General features: G+C 42.6%; 1 protein-coding gene across 17 annotated transcripts in view; it reads right to left on the bottom strand.

Annotated features, from left to right (window-relative positions):
* Positions 1-23,499, bottom strand: part of ADGRL3 (adhesion G protein-coupled receptor L3) — a 452,742-nt gene that overhangs the window by 288,764 nt on the left and 140,479 nt on the right. For 13 of the 17 annotated variants that reach the window (XM_065405560.1, XM_065405559.1, XM_065405564.1 and 10 more), the window contains exons 3-4: positions 7,089-7,103; positions 4,166-4,966 (exon numbers count right to left, since the gene is read on the bottom strand). In XM_065405560.1, coding sequence (XP_065261632.1) covers positions 4,166-4,966; positions 7,089-7,103 — 816 coding nt within the window. The remainder of the gene's footprint in view (positions 1-4,165; positions 4,967-7,088; positions 7,104-23,499) is intronic. The other 4 variants (XM_065405562.1, XM_065405570.1, XM_065405566.1 and 1 more) reach the window with 1 other exon arrangement.

The raw sequence follows: 23,499 nt of genomic DNA, 5'->3' as shown, positions 1-23,499 counted from the left end.
CTTTATTTTCTAATTAAACACATATTGTTTACATGTTTTGCTACTCTGAAATTGTGACGTTATAGGAAAGTGCTACTTAACTGTTTCGTGCTTGAACTAAAGACACCAATTGGCTGTAAAGGCACTGTACATCACAGGCATTTTTAAAACAGGGGAAAAAAATATTAAGCTATCCATGAATTTTTCTTAGAAAGAGATCAGATTCCTTCACTGCTTACCAGTCTGCTACAGCTGTTATTGCTGTCCGCTTCCTCAACTGTTGTGCTGTTCCTTGTTAAAGGTGACATTTTGGGGCCTGATCCAATACCCACTGATGTCAACGTAAAAAACTCCCATCAACTTCAAAGTGCAGTATATTGGGCCTTAACTCATGAGAGAAGGAAAGAACCACAGACATTCTCTACAGAATGAAGATTCTCTCTCCCTTATCCACAAACACATCCAAATGTACAAGTCTAGTAAATGTCGACTCACCCACTCACTCAGAAATGAGTGAGTCTGTTGGATTTGGAAGTAAAATAATGACCCCACCAATGAGGCTGTGTGGGGAACTTTGCAGCCAAGTTCACTTATTTGTCTTTGTGAAGGGTCCTTGGCCCATCCTGGCTCTCTATTTGAGAATGCATCATTTTTTAGGATCAATGACCTCACAAGTCCCACGCAATCCTGGGGACCTGTGACATCACAGGATGATGTATTCTGAGATGTTTTCTGTCAGACAGGAAGTAACAGAGATTTTCTACAGCATGGAAAAAAAAATACAGGTTGAGAAAGGCAAGAAATCTGGCCACTCCTACGCCCTGGTGGGGGAGATCAATGGATATGTATCATTGCTTAGTTTTATGTTTCACAGAGGAAATTCCAACAGGGTTAAATTCCATGCTTTGGAACAACTGCAAACAGGAGGGGGAGGTTTTGGGGGGTAGGAGGGGAAGGAAGGGGAAGGCCTAAAGCCGGTGACAGTCAATCCCCTGTTGCAACTGCAAAATTACCTGAAGTGAATCTCAAACAATTCTTGCCATTTTCCACAACAAATATTTTCTCCCAGTAAAATGTTTTCCACCTGCAATTTTAATTTTCACTCAATATTTAATTTTTACCGAAACTCTTCTAAAATGAGGGGAACTTCAAATCCAGATCAAAATGTCACGAATAGCCCTTACCTCTATAATGAAGCAACACTAAGCACAGCATCCAAATAGCCCCAAAGATTGCTCAGCTCTCACTCTGAACTTCTGAGCTCAGAAAGGAAAGAACAAAAAAAAAAATATTTCTCTTGTTCACAAACCTGCACCCACCTCATTTTTCACTGAAGGCGAGATTAATTTTTTTTGTAACAGATTCAATTACTGTCCACAGCCACCATCTGAAAAGGGGACAGCACAGACTCCATTGAAGTATATGGAAAAGATTTCTCAAAAAGAATAAAATACACTAGAATAAGAAAAGAATGCAATTGATTTTTGCTCCTTTCGGATGACCAATAACTCACATATTGTTCTGTTTCACTCCACCACTCACAAAGTATGTGCTCATCATTAACTTGTGGAGTGAAGCAATACTTTTCATTTTTTCTCCCCATCTGAAATCTTTCATAGATCAATACCCTTACATTCTCCTTGTTCTTCCTTCTCACAGTTCCAACTCTGGGTCTTTTGTCTCATGTTTCTCCTCATTTCCCTGCATTTTGCTGTAGGGCTGGAACTTATTTTCACTTCTGCTCATTCCCAGATTTGCAAAGTCACAATTTCCTTTAAAATCTCTTTATCTAAAAGTATTGTTGTGCACACTAATCACAGCCTGAATACAGAGAAATGGATGGATCAGAGGGATCAGAACACTGTATTACTCCTCTCCTGCAACCTAAAGACCTTGAACTACTTCTTCAGGACTTGTCTATAGGAACCACTTAAGTTTACAGCAAGCTGGGGTGTAAATCTACTCCGCGTTAGCCTTCCGCCCCCGAAGGGCAGGGCCGGTGCAACCATTTAGGCGACCTAGGTGGTCGCCTAGGGCGCTAGGATTTGGGGGGCACCATTTTCTTTGGCAGCGACTGCAGCGGACAGATCTTCAGCCGCCCCGGTCGCCGCCGGCATTTAGGCGGAGGGAGCTGGGGCAGTGGAGCGCGGGGAGGGCCGCCTGCAGCAAGGGGGGCGGGGGGGGGTGCGGCACGCAGGGGAACTCCCCGCCCCAGCTCACCCCTGCCCCGCCTCCTCCCCGAGCACGCCGTGGCTGCTTCACTTCTCCCGCCTCCCAGGCTTGCGGCGCCTAAGCTGATTGGTGCCGCAAGCCTGGGAGGCAGGAGAACTGAAGCAGCCACGGCGTGCTCGGGGAGGAGGCGGAGCAGGGGTGAGCTGGGGCGGGAGGGGTGCCTCAGGGTGGGGGGTGGGGAGCTGCCGCAGGGGGGGCGCCTCAGGGCGGAGGGGGGCGCCTCAGGGCGGGGGCTCGGGGACGGGGGACGGGGGCGCAAGGTCGAAGTTTCGCCTAGGGCGCGGAACATCCTTCCACAGCCCTGCTGAAGGGCATGTCTTACACTGTCCTACAGTTAGGTTCCTACTTTGCAAGTCCTCTTAGAAGACGACTACATTAATATGAACTGGGAACCTTTTAGTTTGCGCCTGCAGCATCCACACAGGGAGTTACAGCACAGCATTTTGGTGCTCACCTCTATTCAGATGCCTGTAGTCTGAACTGCGGGGCAGCATAGACAAGTCCTGAGCGTCCACGTGGACCCTGCTGTGGTGCACTAAAAGTTCTGTAGTGCACTTTGATCTACCCAGCTTGGACACGGGAGCAGACCAAAGTGCTTAGGGAACTTTTACAGTGTGGTATCAAGGTCCACAGAGACAGTGAGTATGCCTCAGTCTAGTGCAAGGTAGATTCATACCCCAGCTTTCTGCCAACTAACGTGTTCGTGTAGACATGCCCATAGTCTTTTCTTTGTCATCGTATTTAACAGAATGGTAACATTTTAGGAGAAAAAAATAACACATTAATAACTAAATGATTCACCTTCTAAATTATATTAATTCTGCTTTTCCTGTTACCTGCTCAGCATTCAGGAAAGATATAATCTATCATAGATAAACTGAATTTAAATCATTATTGCATATAGTTTGTATAGGAGTAAACACTTTAAAACCTAAAAGAAAATAATTGAGACTTCTGCATGATTTAGTGAATTAGAGCCAAATTCATTGACAATGGAGTAACTCTGGATTTACACTTATGTAACAAGGAAGAATTTGATCCAAATTAATGAAAAAATCAGCCAAATATAATTATGGTGATGATGTCTGATGGAAATCCACTGGAAGTTGGATTTCTTTTGGATTCCAGTCTTTACTTATCAGAGGGGTAGCCGTGTTAGTCTGGACTGTAAAAAGCAACAGAGAGTCCTGTGCCACCTTATAGACTAACAGATGTATTGGAGCATAAGCTTTCGTCTTTACTTAGTGATGGAATATAATTTCCTTCTATTAAGATTTAAACAATATGACCAGCCCAAACTATTTTTTAACAGAACAGCAACATGAATGACCCAGAGAAACAAGAAAAACCAGTCTGGATCATGTTTCCTACTCTGAAATTAATCACGAATACACAGGACAACAAACAAAACGCGTGTGTGTGCGCGCACATATGCACGCACGTATCTGGGCTCAGATTCTCAGCTCATGTCATTCTTCAATATTTCATTGACTTCACTGCAGCTACACTGATTTAAACCAGCTGAGGATCTGCCCCATGGTATTTACAATGAGAGCAACATCTGAGCTATGTTTCACAAAAGTAATTTTCTGGCATGGTCATAAAAGCAAGGGGGATTCATGGATAGAATAAATACAATGAAACAGGCATCTCCACTGGTGATTCTGATGATCTGAACAGGAACTTGGATATTTGAAGATTGGCTCAGGCTTATCACTGACAATTTATTCCTATTTCCATTTATTTTCAAAGTAAGCTATAAAGAAAATGTTCTGTAAACAGTAAAGTGTCTCTTTGAAGCAGCTAAGCATTAAGGGTGAGGAGAACTAGGCCTTAAGTCATGCACACACACATGCAATCAAAGAGAAATATACTTTAACTTCACAGAAAAAACAAACCAGCTTCAGGTTATAGATAACGGAAGACAAAAGCAAAACTTAGCACAGAACGTTACCTGATCTGCTGTCCAGTGGTCCAAAATCCAAAGAATATTTCACCACATGATAGTTGTTCCATACATAAAGGAGGTTGTCCCTGGGGTTATAATCCACAGCAGCGATGTACTGGTACGAGTTTGGAAAGGGAACATCCACCAGACTATCCTTGCTTTGGTCAGTGTTGTAAATATAGTCTATCTTATTTCCTGTGGCTTCATTGTCGTCATCTTCGTACACCGACTTCACCACATATAAAATCCCACAGATCATGAAAGCGTTGGAAGCCGACCTTTTGTCATAGGCTGTATCCCACGTCCCTTCGATCCTTAAGGTGTAAGGGTTTAACTGGCTAATGACAATTTTGCCATTGTTTTGTTCTGTTGCATAGATTACCCAGAGCCCGTTCTCATCCACCGCCAGGTCTATGTCGGACTTGCCTCCCCACCTGTAAGGAGAGGTGTCATGGTAATTGGCATTTGCTATGATAGCCTCCCCACTTTTTATTCTTGTCCTCAAGTCAAACTTGACTATATTCCTGGTTCGCTCCTTGTTGAAGAACAAAGCCCCATCGTACACTACAAATCCAGTGCCATCTACCCGGTGAGGGAGCTTATAGGTGGTCGTTGGTCTCCCAGCTATGAAATCATCCTTGGAAGAATACTCCGTCAGGGTGTCAGTTCTGTATGGGGTCCAGGGCATGTAGTAAATCTTGTCAGAAGCCTGTAGAGGATCCTTGCACCAAGCCCCAGACTGATGGTCTGACTCAAATAAATGTTCACTCTGGTATACACCTTTTAGTAGGCCAGGACAAAGAAAAACTGTTGGAGGGGAAAAGAGTTAAACACAAAAAAAGAAAGTTAAGAAGAGCTCGGATGGTTTGGCATTAACTTCTAATTGTTCATAGCTCTGCAGCAGAGTACGATCAGCCCACAACAAATGTAGTCTATTTGCAAATTACCTTCACCACAGGCAGTGAGTGGTCTAGAACAGGACGTGTTCCTCCATATTGATTTTTGCTGCCTTTTCAATCAACATCAGTTCATTTTCTTACTGCTTTTGGAATCTATTTTTACTGGTGTACTTACTTGGACTATTCGCCTTTCTAAACTCTGAAATGAATATGTATTCCCAAGGGGTTTATGGGTTTGTATTTTCAGATTATATTCTACACTATATCTATACCTGCTAGGCGAAGGGGTAAATTTCTGGGGAATTGTTCCATATATTTAGTTTGAACAGTCTGCTGAAGATTGCCCTAGAAATGGAAACTAAAAAAAAAAATTCCCATCCTTATAGCCCAGGTGGAATTAAATATTTTAAAGGTACCATAGCAAAACAGAGGCAAATCCCTCGGCAACTCAAAGGAACACTGAAAGCAAATAGGAAGGCAAAAATACCCTAGTATGGGCCATAACTAGCAATATGATTTTGAAGCTGCTACAGAAAACACAGAACATGCAGTCCACACAATTAAAAATGAACAATGGATGAATACTGAGAGGAGAAAGAAACGACAGGAAGCAAGGAAGGAAGGAAGAAAGGAAGGAAAAGAATAAAGTTCACTGGAGAGGAACCCAAGTCTAGATTTTAATCAGTTAAAAATGTCCTGTTAAACACAGTAGTATTCAAACTTAAAACATATACCTTCTACGGTTACATGAGAGGAGCATACAGGAACGGTTTGGCTAGCTGTGCTTTGCTGCTCAGACTTCAGAATGGAAATGGGACAGGGATCAGCTGGCTCGGTTTGATTTTAGGGTGATATGTTGCATGGACAGAGGTTAGGAGAAGGCACAGCACATGTGCCCTGCCGATGTAAGAATTAAAGTAACACTTAAATCTTATCTTTGACTGATAAGCTGAAGGAGAACTATGTGCTACAGTGCAGTACACACAGCGTGGGCCAGAGCACAACCTGGCAAGCAGTGAAATGATTGCAGCATGTGACAGCAAACTACAGTGCAGTCTAGAGTTTACATTCTCCCTTTGATGCCCTGTTTAACTCTCATTCACTGGAGTTATGCATCTGTATTAAGGGAAGAATATACTGCAAATGTATGTGTGTTGGCATACAGGGAGTGCTACGGGATATTACAATATAAAAAACAAATTGATGGAGACAAAGTAAATTTCAAGTGCACACCGAGGTCCTACTCCTGCAACTGATCCAGTGGCGGACCCTTGTGCTGATGCAGATTGACATGGAAGAATGACTTTAAGCTACGTGAGTTCTGGGCACAATACCCAGGGGGTTGACCGAACTCTCAGTGAGGTCAATGGGAGTTTTGCCGTTGACATCAGTGTGAGTTAGAGGGGGCTCATCACATATTACAATTGAGTCAATGTTCTTGTGTGTGTGATTGTGGTATGAAGATGACCTGAAACATAACAACTGGGCAGGCACAAGTGTCCCATTGGACATTTCTATTAGCATGGGGCTGGTATACAGGGCAGTTGAATTATCACTTCTTGATTAGAAGTCAACCAATAATTTTCAACAGTGCAGAAGTTGATTAAGCCCCCTGAAAAAAGAGAACACATGGGAAAAATCACAAATTCAAATGATACACGAAATTTTGGGCCACATCCTCAGCTAGTATAAACTGATAGAACTCCAGTGGAGCCAATGAAGCTGTGACTGTTTTACAGTAGCTAATGTATGGGGCACTGTGTCTACAGGGTCTTGTTTAAAAAAAAAAAAAATCATGTTTTTATAGTAGAAGATTGAGAAAGAAAACTAGACCAGTAAATCTTTTCAGCCAAAAATATATATTATCTTGTGAAGTTGAGCAGCAGAGAAACTAAATAAACTTTAACCAAAAAAAAAAAAAAAAAAAAAAGTGAGAATTAATGACAAAGGTATTTCAACTAAACGTTAAACTGTTAAATAACTTAGCCTATAAATAAGTAATATATATAATTTGAAAGGTATTTAATTACCTTTTTGTTCCACTTCTATTGTAGAGAGAGAAGTAAAGAGAGAAAGGAGAAAAGAGAATAGATTAATGGTACTGTATTGGCCAGGTACTTTTCTATACCTCTTCCAAATGAAAGGAAGTATTATAAATTTACTTCAGTTATTGCTGTATTTTGTGAATGTTATATATATAAATATAAATATGTAAAACATCTTTTCCTCTGATATACACTAGATAAAAGGCAGGCACTTGACTCAGCTGTACTACAATCTTAAAAGCAATCAGGGCCTGATCCAAAGTCCACTGAACTCAATCCGAGATTTTTCCTTGCCTTTGGATCATGCCCAGAGCATAAAATAAGATTTTTATTAAGGGTTGAAACAGATTTCTAGATAGAATAAACTATTCAAGATAGGGACTGTCTTGATATCCATGGCTCAAATCCTGACAAATCAAATCAACCTGCACAACGTTACCTAGGAGAGTATTTCCAGTGGCCCTGAGTGGACTGCTCATGTGAGTAAAGTCACACAGGTACCTAAGTGTTCACAGGATTTGGGTCTAGGTCTTGTGCAGAACCAAGCACGCTGTCAGCACTTACAAAATCATCATCATCATCATGGCCTCCCTCATTAACAACAAAACAATGGCAAGGGTTTAAATACACCACTATTTGTAAATATGAATGTAAATATTTATGGCTGTTAAAATATTAACATGTTACTAATATTAATGTGCTACCAAAAAGCCCATCTCCTGTGACGTACATCTATTTTGTTTATCAGGCACTACAGTGCTTTCAATGAGATTCATCCTTTTTAGCAGACCTGATCCCCTCACTGCTGGAACAAACCTATTCAGCACATGTGTACACCGCTGAAAGGCTTTGGTGCCATAACCTTACAGCCTATCCCAAGAAGCATTTACGGCCTGAGCCAAAACCCATTGAAGTCAATCTGCTTTGGATCAGGCCCTTGCAGACATAGGCGGTGGGTATCATAGGCCGGGGGAGGCTGTGCCTGACGTGGCCCCGCCCATGCTCTGCCCCGAGGACTTTCTTGCCTACTCCCAGTTCCCTTCCCGCTCTTCCGGAGCAGAGAGGCTGGGGCAGGCAGGCTGGTGCCAGTGCTGACAAGGCCTGGGGCTGGGGGGGCTGGGGCTACGACACGCTGCCTGCCCGGCACTGGGGGTGCTGGAACTGTGCCGCCCACCCAGCGCTCCGGAGCTGGGGGTGGGGGTGTGCCGGCCTCACTGCCCGCCGAGGGTGCTGGGGCTGGGGGCGCTCCAGCTGCACTGCCCATCCGGTACTCCGGGGCTGGGGGTGGGGGCGTGCCGGCTGCACTGCCCACCAAGCGTGCTAGGGCTGGGGGCGCTCCAGCTGCACTGCCCATCCAGTACTCCAGGGCTGGGGCTGGGGGTTCGCGGGGGGCCAGGAGGGGGTACTCTGGGCTCTGGCAGGGGAGGGGGGCAGATGGGGTAGGGGGGGCTTGGGCAGAGGGGGAGGGGCCGGGAGCTAGCCTCCCCCAACAACTTGTTCACCTGCCGCCCATGCTTGCAGAGCAGATATAGACTTTTCACCCAGAAGCCTTGTGTTGAGTCTTAGAAGAGATGGATGCCCTATGCTTTCCCTTCCACTGCACTACTCCATTTTATATGCACCATTCCTATATATGATGTTGTCTAATTAAAATATAACCATGTAAATCATTATTGCTACCGCTGTCATATAATTGCAATGAATCTTATACAAAGTATAACACATGGCCAGAAAGGGTTAAACAGCTTGCAGGCTAACTAACCCAAAGCCAACCTTTAAACACAAAGTATGCAAATGGTAATTAGGGCCATCCAATGCTAAATAGGCTAGAACTTTGAAATGAAAACCTGTATTGTTAGAAAATTAGAGGTGATGCTAATTATATGTGTTTACTTATAGATGCTGGCCATGTAAACAGACAGTTCCTGTCTGTCACTATAGCTATTGATTCAGATATCAAAAGGGAATATTAACATGTAGATGAATCTTGGGTGCAATAATGTCATTGTCTATATGTCTCTTTAAAGATTATCACAAACTGCTTAATGGATAAATTATCTTATGTTCATTCATGTAGTTAATTACCGGTGAGGTTTAGGAAACAGAAGGTTACATCAAAAGCCTATTGTTCACCCAGGACTCTATGATCAAGTGGCTGCTAGAAAATTGTATCAACGACCCTTGGGTCCCAATCCTTTTTATCTCAGATCTACTTAAGCTTCATCAGGGGAAGTTTGAGTCGCAAGATTGAGATCCCAATCCTAAACTGGAACACCCTGAATATGATATTGGACACTGAACTATAACCTATGGACTAAATTCTAAAAGAACTCTTTTCAAAGCTCACCATCTCTGCTATGAATCTGAATTTCAAGATTGTACTCATGTCTGTGTGTATACTGATCTTTTAACCAATCTCTCTCCCTTTTCTTTTTTTAATACATTGTAGTTCAGTTAATAAGAACTGGCTGTAAGCGTGTATTTGGGTAAGATCTGGAATATGCATTAACCTGGGAGGTAATGTGTCAGATCCTTTGGGATTGGTAGAACTTTCTTATATGATGAATAAGATTTTCAGTAATCCTGGGTGTCTGGGTGGAGGCCTGAGGCTGGGTTACTTTAAGGGAACTGTGTTGTTTGCTTCTGGGCAATCAGTGAGGTAATAAAGAAGCTGTTTTGTGCTGGTTGGTAAATCTACATATTGGAATATCCACCAGCTTTGGGGATTGTCTGCCCCATTCTTTGCAGTTCACCCTAATTGAGTGACCTCAGTTGACTCCCGAGGGACTCTGGTCACAGTCCCCCTTGCACAGAATCAGCAGATAGCAGGCCCCTTTCCTCTCCTTAAGACCACAATACAGGCAGGGGTTTAACAATCAGCTCTCAAGCTGTTGTTGTCATCAGGTAAACTTGATGTCCCTACAGTAGATGAGGCATTGACCTATTTCCTGTCTGCCCTCCTGCTTGTGTCATGACCTTGCACTGTATGAGGTCACTAGTTGTGCAGTCAATCTGAACCAAGTCACTGGTGCATGGTAATGCATGCTTTAGTTGTGTAGCTTATATGACACTGCTAGCGTGCTTGTATCTGTTGAAAATCACTAGTTCGTGGGAAGGAAAGCACACTGAAGACAAGAAACAGCCCTGATAAAGAACCAACACCTTCTATGACCCCACCAGAGAAAATAAGAGACACACAAAGTCAGCTGCCTCAGTATCAAAGTTTAAGAAAGAAGTTGTGATCCATCTAACACAACAGCAACAAAACAGACAACACATCTTAAAACTGATGACAACAGGAGAGGTAAGAGGAACACTTTGCATGAATTCGCTCTGAATGAGAGCTATAGCTAATTATGCAGGAATAAGCCATAGTCCAGTCAACAGAAGACACACCAAATGGCTCACCATTAAAAAGTCAACATTTTACAGAGCACTACTGAAAGCTTCAGAGACATCTGAAATTAACAGTTCCTCCCTGCACTTAGAATTAGGAGATACCTATGGTAACTGTATGAGAAGAGTTGGCAAATTATGACGTGTTAATGATTCTGTTGTAGATAATGTGATTTCTGTATTCATAGGTAAGGATCCACCAGTCTTAATCTTGGACATCTGTATCATGATCAGAAGTAGACTTACAACCTAAATACTACTGTTACTGCTAACAATCATATTTTATATAGCAATGAGAATGGTGTTTCACTGAAAAGAAAAATAAGAATACATCTATCTAGGGCCATAGGCTGGAAATGGCTTACGTGCTACCCAAATTCTGTTCTGCTGGGCTCTTGGTGCCTCATCAACTGGAGGTTGAGGGGACAACAAAACCCATAGAATATCACTGAGGGATGTCACTTGTTTCTGAGAGAAGTGAACATTTACTGGCAGCACGGTGAGGTTCAGAGAACAGAGAGAGACACTGCCAAGGACAAGGGACAATACCACAGAGGAAGGTACATGTGTTTTTTTTTTTAGCCTGCCAAGAATTTGCAACAGGCATTTCCAGGCTGTGGCTCCTCTGTGAGACTGATCCTGCTAGCGCTCCAAGTTCAAAGAGAAAAACTGCAGGAACAGGCTTAGAATATTATCTATATCTATTATTCTATATATGGTGTTTCAATTTACAGCTCCTGATGGGGAAAGAAGCATGAGCCACCCATAGGGGTCAGATCCTGCTGCAAATTTCTCCAAAGTTCAGCAGTCTCTGGATGTGGGGCCTTGGCTCAGATTCATGTCTAGCTTAAAACAGGTTGAGGTGAAAAGTGAAATGACTCGAGGTGTCCACAGTCAAGGCCTCAGTGGACTTAGCTACATGGCTGATTCTGCAGGAGAGAGGGTGACACTAGCACTGCAAAAGCAGTGATGCGACCAGTCAGGATTAAAACCAAGTGGACCCAGCAGTTACAGAGAAACTTGCAAAGCACCTGCCAACACTACACCTGGCTGTAGCTGGCCATAATTCATTTTCTTGAAAAATGAAGTGTTTTTTTTTTAAAGGCATAGGTGATGTGTCTCAAAGCTTCTAGCCCCATAGGAATTGTTACTGATCTATCTTTCCTACTGTACTGCTGGCAGTGTAGTGGAGAGGAATTTATGCTTCAGAGGATGGCAAAATCCAGAGGATGGCAAAATCCTTTCATAATGCACTGAAACAATTGTGCAATGCTATAGGTAGGGGGAAACAGGCTGGAGGAGAGAATTTACTCATGACCAGCTGAGCATTGTGAAGAATTCATTATACTTATCTTGCCGAACTACACATTATTAGTGGTTGTAACCGTATCCTATCCTTTTAAAATGCCAGCCACAGTAGATGACCATCTCCTGCTTGGTGGTTTTCATAGGTCAAGCAAATAAGTATGTCCTTTTATTGGATCTAAATTTATTGCTCTGGAATTTCAATGGGCCAAATTCTCCTCTTGATTATACTGGTGCAACTCCACATTGCTTTAAAGGAGTTGCACTGAGGTATCTTGGAAGCCTGGAGAATGTAACCCACTGAGTGTCCCTTGGTTTGCGTATCATATAATAATATGAAAAAATTAAACGTACTGAGCAGTTTTCACTGTATCTCTGATTCCTTCGTAGTGTACTATGGAATGACATTTAAAAACTATCAGCACTGCCATTCACAGAATTTAACAATTTGGTCAGAGAGCATTAATTACAGAGAAGTCTGTGTCACAGTTGCAATGTCTGAATGGGCTACAGTTCTTTAACGATAAAGATTTCAGTTCACAAAATTCACATGCTGCATATATCACTGAGGTTGTCCTAACACTTCATCACAACTGAAGCAACTGTAGAAATGTTTATTTCTCTTACAACAAGTCCTGCTACACCTATTCTTGTTACTGCACTCATTAGCACGGATCAACGGTATCCCCTACACCTCCTGTGCTGTTTCCAACATGGCCACCATTAATATCAACATCACTATGCTAGCATAGAAGCAATTCAAAGAACCACTGTACAAGCCTGGGACATGTTACTGTCTCCATACCCCAATTCCTTCTGATGTTTCTTTTGACTAGTATAGTTCACATGTACTCCTCGCAAGGACAATATCTGATCTCCATAGTTGCCACATAGGGTGACAAGACAGCAAGTGTGACAAATCAGGATGGGGGTGGGGGGTAATAGGAGCCTATATAAGAAAAAGACCCAAAAATCGGGACTATCCCTATAAAATCAGGACATCTGGTCACCCTATTGCCACAATACATACACAGATTCCATGATGACACCAAGGGTTCCCATTAACAAAAACCATGTTGATAGCACTGAATGGTCGTCTCTCTGAAAATTGCCTCTTAATAGTCTCCAGCACAATTAACCCACTTGAGCAAAATATAACATTAACTATTGTCTTTCTAATATATAATTAGAAGCGAGTATAGTTCTGTTCAGCCATTCATAAGGCACACGTAGGAGACAGCTATCACTGTGTCACAAGTACAGTCCTGCATGGGACTCTCCGCTTTGGTAGCACGCACAAGGGAATAACAAGGGTGTAGGTACACGCCCCAATGCCTGGGAAACTTGATGGGTCTTGAAGTGATTGAGAGAGCCCCAGTAGAAGAGAGAGGGGAGCACATACCGGGGGAATGAAAAGATGGCCCCTCCTCCTCTGGAGACTCTATCCACTCATTGGTCAGCCAGGGTACGTGGGGGAGCTGATTGGTCCCTCGCTCTCCCATTTCATCAATTTAAACCTTAGCCCAGATTCTTAGGACCCTCCTCTTGCTCCATTTTTGCTCAGCTGAAGATAAGGGCAGTTCTGGAGAGCAGGGTGTGGTTGCACCACAGTTTGGTATGCTCTCAAAGGACATAGCAGCAATGGGGCTTGTGCCAGCTGTGTTCGTTTGGGTTTGAATATTTAATAACACTCCAGTTTTATAACTGTCCTTGGACTGGAAAAGTGAGACTTTGCTACACATTCAAACACACAACAGGAGCAGACAACTCAAGGATGAATTGTTTAAGGAGAATACAGCGGGCGGGGGAAGGTTTAAAACTAAAGAATTGTGTCCTGTGCTTTTCCAGCTTTTATAAAAGGTGTCACACCAGATAGTATATTAAGAGAGGATGGCTCCATTTTCCTCTCCCCTCAAGAAGAGTTAAAAATTTACATCTATCTATCTATCCATCCATCCCCCAACCCCCTATCTATCTATCTATCTATCTATCTATCTATCTATCTATCTATCTATCTATCTATCTATCCCTTTGTTTAACTCAAGTTAAGGATTTTATTTAGTGACAAAATGCTATCAAGAACAGATCATCCAGTCTGTGTTTATTCCATCATAAAAAATGAGATTTTTTAAAAAATAAATCTAAATGATCAAAGGTCTAGAAAACATGACCTACAAGGAAAGATTGAAAAAAAATGGGGTTTGTTTAGTCTGGAGAAGAGAAGACTGAGGGGGGAGATGATAACAGTTTTCAAGTACATAAAAGGTTGATACAAGGAGGAGAGAGAAAAATTGTTCTTCTTAACCTCTGAGGATAGGTCAAGAAGCAATGGGCTTAAATTGCAGCAAGGGCGGTTTAGGTTGGACATTAGGAAAAGCTTCCTAACTGTCAGGGTGGTTAAGCACTGGAATAAATTGCCTAGGGAGGTTGTGGAATCTCCATCATTGGAGATTTTTAAAAGCAAGTTAGAAAAACTCCTGTCAGGGATGTTCTAGATACTACTTAGTCCTGCCATGAGTGCAGGGGCCTGGACCAGATGACCTCTTGAGGTCCCTTCCAGTCTTACAATTCAATGAGTCTATGTAAAGCTGTTTGAGCTGGGAGTGAAGGACTGCATCAGCCATCCCAATGCCTGTTGGTTTACATCCTACACCTCTCTCCATGGTGAACAGCCACCACTGAGAGCAGGGGAAGTGCTTGAACTCTGGGTATAAACAAGAGGTGGCTGGGGGTCCTCAGGTCCAAACCTTGATCTGCCAGAACCCACAGTTGTTAACGGGCTTGGTGCACTGCAAAGCCACACCCTGGGGGCAGGGGCTGGAGAAAGAGGGTGGGCTGAGAGTTGTTCGATATTTATTTATATATAAGCAGCCTTTTACACTGGGGCTCCGGCAGCGGCGCTCTGGCGGTGATTTAAAGGGCCAGGGGCTCTGGCCGCCTCTACCACAGCGGAGCCCTGGGCCCTTTAAATCACCACTGGAGCCCCGGGGCTCCCGGCCGCCGCCATTGCTCCTGCCCTGATTTAAAGAGCCCAGGGCTCCCAGTAACTGCTACTGCAGCCAGAGCCCTGGGCCCTTTAAATCTCGATTTAAAGGGCCCGGGGATTTAAAGGCCCCGCCTCTTCTGGATGAGGCCCCGCCTCCTGCTCAGGACTCCGGTGTACCGGTAAGTACTTTAAGTTACTTTCACCCCAGGTATGCTATATATGTCCAGAAGACAAGGGGCTGAGCACTTGAGTGCAGTGTGTCAGAAAGTGGCTGTGTCAATCTCTAGCTTGCAGGGAGAAAGAGTGGGGCAGGCAGAGCTCTTGTGCTGCCAGGGGTGAGCAGAGGATTTCTGTCAGTGGGCCCAGAGCTGGCTCTGTCACACTGTAAGCAGATGTAGCAATTCCCTGGACACCAAGAAGTATCACAGATGCACATTTCGGTTTCTGTGTTAGACTTCTCTTGCCATGTTAGCTTATTTCCCACATCAGACAGTAACAATCCAAAAAATGCTGTTAGCGTCCTTCACAAAAAAACACATAATTACATAATGTTTGGGAAGAGTCTTCATTTGATGTTAGGGACTGTATTGTCCACTGTATTGATCTGGATGCAATCTTGGGTTCCCATATTAGGTTCTGCTCCACGCATGTAGGGGAGAAAAAAATGAGTTGATCCACTATCATGCAGAAGTGAAACACTACTATGTTGTCCATTGCTCTTAGTGCACATAACCGAATCAGCACTAATGCCAACAACTCATGTTCTGTCATGCCTACGGGGAAAAGGGATGGGACTGGACTGGACTGAAAGGGGCAAGTGCGGGATAGCATTTTGCTCTTTATGACTTGTTCTCCTCTGGTAGTTGAGTTAGTTAGTCAATTAGTTAGACTGAGCTAGTCTCAGTCGCGTAAGATGCTGCTGCATAGAGCAACATGGTCCCTATGACCACCATTGAGGTTATACTGTCCCCCCTACAAGATTGCAGACTTTGTCCATCCAATAGCCTCACATCAGCTGTTCTGACAGTGCTTTGGAGAGGATTCTGGAAGGGGTATGGAGTCAGGGCTGCTGCACAAGGATGGCCAGAGACCCACAGGCTTTTCATTTTCCCGTAGATCCCAGGCCCCATGTGTTCCTCACGCTCCATTACATGGCAGCTAAGAATCCACAGCCCCACATCACAAAGAGGCAGGGTGGGAGTATGTGATGAATCTTGCTGTTCCAAATGATTTCTCCCTCCCTTCTGTGGGTTTTTACATGTAAGGGAAACATATGACGCAGAGTCTGCAAGTGAGTACCAAATGAGTACACCACACCACAGTGGACAGAGTGGCACTGGGGTCTGCATGGAAGGCTGATATTGTTATTTGTTTTGGATATTGATAGCAGCTGTTGGATTCTGACTGTGGATGTGAAGACCAGAAACTTCTTCCCCACAGCTCTCACCTCTCTAGCCCAAACAGAAAGAAGCCTAGGTAGTTGGCAACTCTGCAGGATTGAGTCCAAAGAAGGTTCAAGTAAGTAAATCATCCATTTAAATCCAAGAGACCAAAGCGTACCCAGTAACCAATGCCTTCTGAGAAGTTACCATAGCTAGGAAGAGTCTTGGTAAAGTGGAATACACCAACAGCTGTACCTTTATTAGACTGATAGATCATCTAGTCAAGTCTCTGCTAGTGGCTGGCACCTGATGCCTAAGAAACCCTGCATAGGTTATAGGATAACCTGCCCCGGGAAAGGGTCTGACAGGAAGAAGGGTGTGGGGCTAAGACATCCATACAAGACCCTACTCTCCCTGGGAAGATCTGTTTAGATATGATCGTTAATACTAATATTGGCCCCAAACCTGTGATGGAACACGTGGGTTTCACTGGGAGGTTCTGAGATGACTGTGGAGGCTGGAGGGAAAGTAGCACAAGTTTTCCACAGCAGATTTTCAATAGACAGACATAAGCCCTGGTGGTGCACATACTCGATTCCTTCTTATCTGCAGTTAAAAACCACAGCAAGCTTATAAAAAACCCACAGAAAAAGGCAGCACAACATACAGACGGCACAAACTATTTTGGCAAACAAACCTGAAAGGCTTGAAACCCTCAGTGTGTCTGAATCTCTGCTTTGTTGTATTTTCCCAACGCATAATTAAAACCAGACCGCCACGGTTAGATCCTGCCCAATCCCGCACCGATGCAAAAGAGCTGGGGGGAAGAAAACCTAAGGAGTTGCTACTTCTGTGTATTGAGCAACACAGGACAGTACCCTGCTGGACATGAGTGCGCCAGACAACGGACCCAGGGGCTCCCCATGCCCTGTAGCTGGAATACGGACACACACAACGCTGTCACCAGGCAGATTCCTGCTGCAGCGGAGACATTGAGCAGCAACCCTGCTCATCCTCCATGTGCTGGCTGCCTTCATTGAAGGACAGGATTTCGCTCCTGTTTGTATTTGCCCCAATACAGCACCCATTGTATGATCTTTTCATAGGCATGGTTCTTTCAATTAAAAGGATGCCACAGGGCAAGACCTCTTGTGGGGCACATTTAGCTTGAAATGTGCATATTGCCATGAAGATATAAAAGTGCTTCAGTAAACAAACACAATCTATATCTCCACCCTCAATATGGTCTTCATTAAAATCTTTATGTATTATACAGCAAAAATGCCTGACAGCCATCTGTCTCTCTGGGCAAATGAAGTGCTGCTAATCCTTCATTTAATAAGAGGCAGGCGTAATCTCAGTGGCTCAGTTTTTAAATTATGTTTTTCAAATAATACCCATGCACCAGTGAATGAAAGTGCCGCTCAAGCACCTCGTATTACAGTGCTTCCTATAATGTGATTCCAAAATTATCACCGCCTAACGAATTTCACTGTGAAGTGGGCAGACTGAAAATGTCAATAATCCACAAATGCTTTTACCAGACATATTCTAAATTAAACTCTTAAATGTGGTATCTAAGGATGGTGTAGAAACCAATGCTTTTTTCATGGGAGTTTTCTATTAGCTTTCCGTTCATCTGATTGATTTGTCAAACTTTCCACCCTATTAATGTGGTCCTTCACATGTAAACAGTGATCTTAGTCTGCTCTTTTGAACGTAACACTAAACATAAGAGTACACAGGTTTGGTTTTTTTACTTAGTAATATCAAAAGTAAACTCTATATAATATTTAGTTAATCAGGAATTAGAATGCCCACTGTTGAGCACTATCTGCTGTCCACTAGAGATTCTTTAGGACAACACCTGTGTGACAATAACAGTTACATTTTGCTCACAAGTTACCTAGTACGTTTTTTTATGATGATTGTCTTCACTAGAAATGCTGTAGGAGTGCCGCTGAAGCATTTCAGTGTAGACACTCACTACAGCAGCGGGAATGGTTCTCCCATCGCTATAGTTAATCCACCCACCAATAGATGGTAGCTAAATTGATGGAAGAATTGTTCCATTGACCTAACGCTGTGTACACTGGGGTTAGGTCGGCTTCACTACATGGCACAGCAGTGTGGATTTTTCAAACCTCTGACCAACGTAGTGGGTAGACCTAACTTTCTAGTTTAGACCTGACCTTAATTTTAAGCTCTTTGGGGGGGGCCATCTTTTTGTCATATGTCTGTATAACACCCAGCATAATGGGGTCCTAATCCCTGATTGGCGCCTCTTGATTAATACCGCAATACAAATAAATAAGTAATGTTTTCCCCTGGTGTTCTATTATTCCATTCAGACTCATTAAAATATGTACTTAATTGCCAAGCTTTAGGCATACAGAAGTTTAAAAATGGGCCCTTATATTTTATTAGGGAAAAAATGTTATTTTGAATCTCAATTCAACCTTATGATTCTGAAGGCTTATGTTAAAATCAACAACAACAAAAAGCAAACAAAAAATATGTTATAGGCCCAATTATGCAAGTGCTGAAGATCCTGTACCAACTTCAATGAACATACAATTCCATTCAGATGGCCACTCTAGAGCGAGGGAAATACTGATTTTTCAGTCTGGTGGCCGTTCCGAAATAAATCAATCAATCGGGCGTGGGGAGATTGATTTGGGTGGAACCAAATCTGAATTTTTACAGAATGTTTGGCCAAATGAAAAAGTCTATTTTGTGTCCGTTGCAAATTTGAAGGGATTTGAAGTTAGATGTGCTACTTTGCAGGCTAGTGCCCTAGTCATCTAGCTAAAGCTGTGAGGGTTTTTCATTTGTTTGTTTTGAGGGGGAGCAAAGCCGGGGTCCACCATCACCACCTTCTCCAGCCATTTTTTGAAGGACTAAAACCATGTGTCAAAGTCATAACCAGTTTCAGGTCAACCCAAACTTCATTTTTTGGTGAATAAATGATTCCTCTGAAAAATTGTGCCCAACTCCACTGGCCCGAAGCAAGTTGCAGGAACACTCTACGTTCAGATTTCCCCAAACTCTATTCGTCCAGTAATACATATTGTGGATTTTTAATAATTTATACCTCTCATCCTAGTCACAGTGAGTGAATTTCCTGATGAACATTTCATTAAGCAGATATTGAATTCTGTTGAGTTGAATACCTACATTTAATTTATCCAAGAGGAATTTTTTTTCCTCAGTCAAGATATTTCACTAAAAGGGACAATAAGTGTGAATATTTACCTCAGTGGAAAACAAAACAAAACAAAGCAAGTAGTGTTATATACTTAGTACATATCTACAAGAATTAGTTGGAAATATTTTCTTATGGCCATGAATCTCAAAACTGAAGCAGGCCCCTCCCAAATTTAAAGTAACTTTCTGAATAGCAGATGAAGTCTAAAAGCCTATTCCTCGCTGATAAGCCATTCAGGGAAAATATTTCCATATGCTGTGTGATTGGCTCATCAGAGGTGAATAATTTTTACTGAACAAAACTGCATGATTTGCACATATGATCTGATTGCGTAAAACAGTCTGCAATGCTATTAACTCGTGATAAGACAAATAGCAGTAACTTCTTAATCTATAGTGACTATTAAAAATAAGCAGCAAGATGAATTAATGTAAGACTGTTTCGGGCAGTCTGTTCAATGCTGTATGAAACGGAATTATGCGTTCCATTTATCCTGCAAAACTTTATTGGCAAATTAATTGTTATTGTTTCCAACATGGCAGCTGAAGAGTGGGGCCCTATTAGATTGCACCACGATTAAACATGACTCCTCCATAAAAAAGAAAATAAGCTAAATCTTAAAAATACTAAAAGATAAAATGGTGAAAAGCAGTGGTCTCAGAAATATGCTTGCCCATTTTGAGGATAACTTTATAGAACCCACTTGTAGATGTGCTTCAGTCTGTCACTTGTATATTCAGTGTGGCCGTTCATGAAATTCTGATCCTAATCTGATTATGTAATGCCAATATTTTCATCCTAATAACCATATATCCAGAATACATCCTACTCCAGGAATGTCCAACATCTATGGCATTAAAGACTAAGCTGGCAACATGGCAGGATCCCAAGGACTGCACCTAGTTAGAAATAATTTGCATATTTCCTTGTATCGTCCTGGCTAGATTGATGTTAATGACTTATTGTTTGAGTTCAAAAGGGATAAAACCCTGACGTTCATTAAGATTTGTTGTCATCCAGTCATGAGGTGAATCTGGGGATGCCAACAGACTCTCATAGCACTCAGGAAGTATCTCACCCTAAAGAATGAGGAGGTGAAAAAATGTCTGCAAAATTACAGGATATGTTTTTGCTTTGGGGGCGAGCTAAATCAAGGCTCCATGTGTTTTGATAATATTTCCATCAAGAAGAAGAATGAACTGTTTGTCATATTGCCAGCTAAAGGACTAGCTGTATAATAGTGGATTGCATAGGTCCAAAAAGAAGCTAATAATCATTGCTCAGGCATGTCTGTGCTGAGAGAAGTATGAGTGAAATCTGATTCTCCTCAGAGAAAATATTTTTGAAAAGCTCTCAGCTCTGCAGTAATGTAAGCCTTGGCTAGTATCTCATGTCTTTGTGAGTTAAAGTATCTACCATATTTCTTGTTCGATCACACGGCATGGTGCTGACATCAGCACCTATGGCTTCATTTCCCTTTAATAATTCTCAGTAGGTCTAACACCACTTTAAAAAGGGCTGAAAAGAGGGGTGAAGCATGATGTGCCTTTCTCAATAGTATCTACATTAGCCATAACACGATGCAGTAGTGAAGGGATTTGTTTATGATCCACAAAAGGTGTCCACCAAACAAAACAAAATGGTCTTTGGGAAACTTTTCTTTCTCTCTTTTTCTCCTCCCCTCTAACCGTTTGGGGAGGCAGCCAAATACATAGTGAACAGTTGGATGTGAGGGATGTTTGGTCACGACTCATTTTGGAGACTAAGTGAAGTGTAGGGAATCGTGTAACTGGACACATTACTCTTTAAGGGATTGGTCTTTTGGGACAAAATTTAACAATCTAACAAATTGTAACGATACACATAAAAGATGACTGTTCTGAATACATTTACTACCAAAGCAAAGGTGTGACCTTCTCTGTTTTTAATTAAGATAATTAACTGGAAAGCGATATATTTAAGCAATGTGCGACACAAAAGTAATGACACTGATTGAACTTGTTCCTTGGTCCCATTCAGAAAGCGATCCTGAGGGCTGCCATACTGAAATGTGTGCATCTCATCCACCACGCGCCAAAGGAACCGTCACAGAAAACTGTTTAAGAAACTTCACTTTATCTTACAACTTATATCAGCCAGCTTTAGCTTTTGAAACTTCTAACCACTAAGTCAAAGAGGAAAGACAATCCAGTGGTTGAGGCACTGGTCTAAGTCCTTGGAGACCTGGGTTTGATTCCCTGCCCTATCACCGGAGATGGGCACTGCCAGGACAAAACTGCCTATTAAAATGTCATGAAAAACGATGCCCCTATGACTGCTTCAGCCATGGGATAGACACAAAGCTGCAGCTGAGAGATGTTTTAGAGAAGGATATGAACAGTGGGGATGGTTAAAGGAAAGACCCCATAGCAGTGTCTGTAACACCTTTTCACAAATGGCTGGGTGTGAAGTGGGGTACACATGTGTAGGATGTAAAGAGTCTTCCCACATTTGCACACCTGACTGGGAGGCAGCCAAAATGTAACTATTTTCACTCTCTGAGGGCAGCATTACCTACCCCAACCATACCCCCCTTCCCTGACCGGCGGGCACTGGTGGGAGCACATGCTGCCCCCTTGTAAAGGAGGTAGCAGTTGCCACATATGCATGCGTCTCCGTGGATTTTGGTTGCCTCTTCTGCACATCTGTACTCTTAAGAGCAAGAGCAGCTGTGGCCAGGGTGGCCGGTGTAGTGCACCTCACATCCACAGTCATGTGGCTGACGCTTTAGCAACCAAAACGAATCCCCAATCATTTCTAACACTCCCTTAGGAAGCATGATGCTGGAATGTGTTTCCGTACTGACATGCGCACACTTTGATTAGTTAATGCAGAGCTGGTCACGCCAGACCAGATCTTGAAGCTCTCAACATATATGCAGGCCTTACTCTGACTTCAAGGGGAATTTGCTTGTGTAGAGATTAATTAAAAAAAAAAAAAAAAGCATAGAATTCAGCATTTGTCTCCTTGATTTCATTTTAACTGGGGGCAGTGGAGGATTAAATTACGTGTTGCGTCGGTTTATTTTAAAACGAACTGGCACAAACTATGTCAAAGTGATATACGGTAAGGACCTCTTTGTACTGAACTGGGCACTGCCACTTTAAAGAAACACAGCAGAGCACTTTAGCTTAAACTGGTATATGCAGTGAAGTAAAAAGGATATCCTGCTTGTGAAAACCACACATTATAAATAACACACATGTAGTTACTGCACAGAAATAGTCTTATTTTCAATGAATTTAGCACTATGCATACTAAGACCTACCATCTTCACCATTCATGAAAAAAGACTAATTCCATTTCTAATTTAAAATGTCGGAGTTCATAAGGGTCCCGAGCAGCCCTTTGTGCGTGACTGAGTTCAAAATCATGAATGAGATAGACAAAGTGAGTAGGGAAGTGTTATATACTCCTGTTAGCCAAGATGGTCAGGGATGCAACCCCATGCTCTGGGTGTCCCTAGCCTCTGATTGCCAGAAGCTGGGGGTGGATCACTCGATGATTGCCTGTTCTGTTCATTCCCTCTGAAGCACCTGGCATTGGCCACTGTTGGAAGAGAGGATAATGGGCTAGATGGACCTTTGGTGTCACCCAGCGTGGCTGTTCTTATGTTCTCTACAATGGCTTAACCTACCATATATTAAGCATTTGAAATCAGGGTAATTACGCTCTTGCAAAGTATTTTCTGCACAATATATATTATTGGAACAGCCAGTGAATAGTGCCTTCTCTCTATGTCATGGCTAATGTAGCATTTTCTCCCTGTCATCAGTAGATTAAAACATTCCTTACCAGAGAGGGGGGGAGAGGAAGTATGTGAAAATGGAGGAAACACATTTTGCTATGAGGCAATTAAATAAATATGTCCAGTTTAGTGATGCCCACTTTCATCTAAAAGCAGAACATATTTATCTTGCAAAATTTAACCAGGGAAAAGAATTAAGGCTTCACTTCAGTTTTTATTTTTGTCCAGTCTCACAGCTGTGTTAGTAATAAGAAAGGAAGACAGAGGTGTACAGAATCTTAAGACCACATTTTCAGAGGAGGTAATTGGCATAGCTCCATTGTGTCCAATAG

Source organism: Emys orbicularis, chromosome 5 (assembly GCF_028017835.1).
Source record: "Emys orbicularis isolate rEmyOrb1 chromosome 5, rEmyOrb1.hap1, whole genome shotgun sequence".
Lineage (NCBI taxonomy): Eukaryota > Metazoa > Chordata > Testudines > Emydidae > Emys > Emys orbicularis.
Note: the sequence above shows the minus strand (reverse complement) of the source record. Positions and strands in the feature narration are given on the sequence as shown.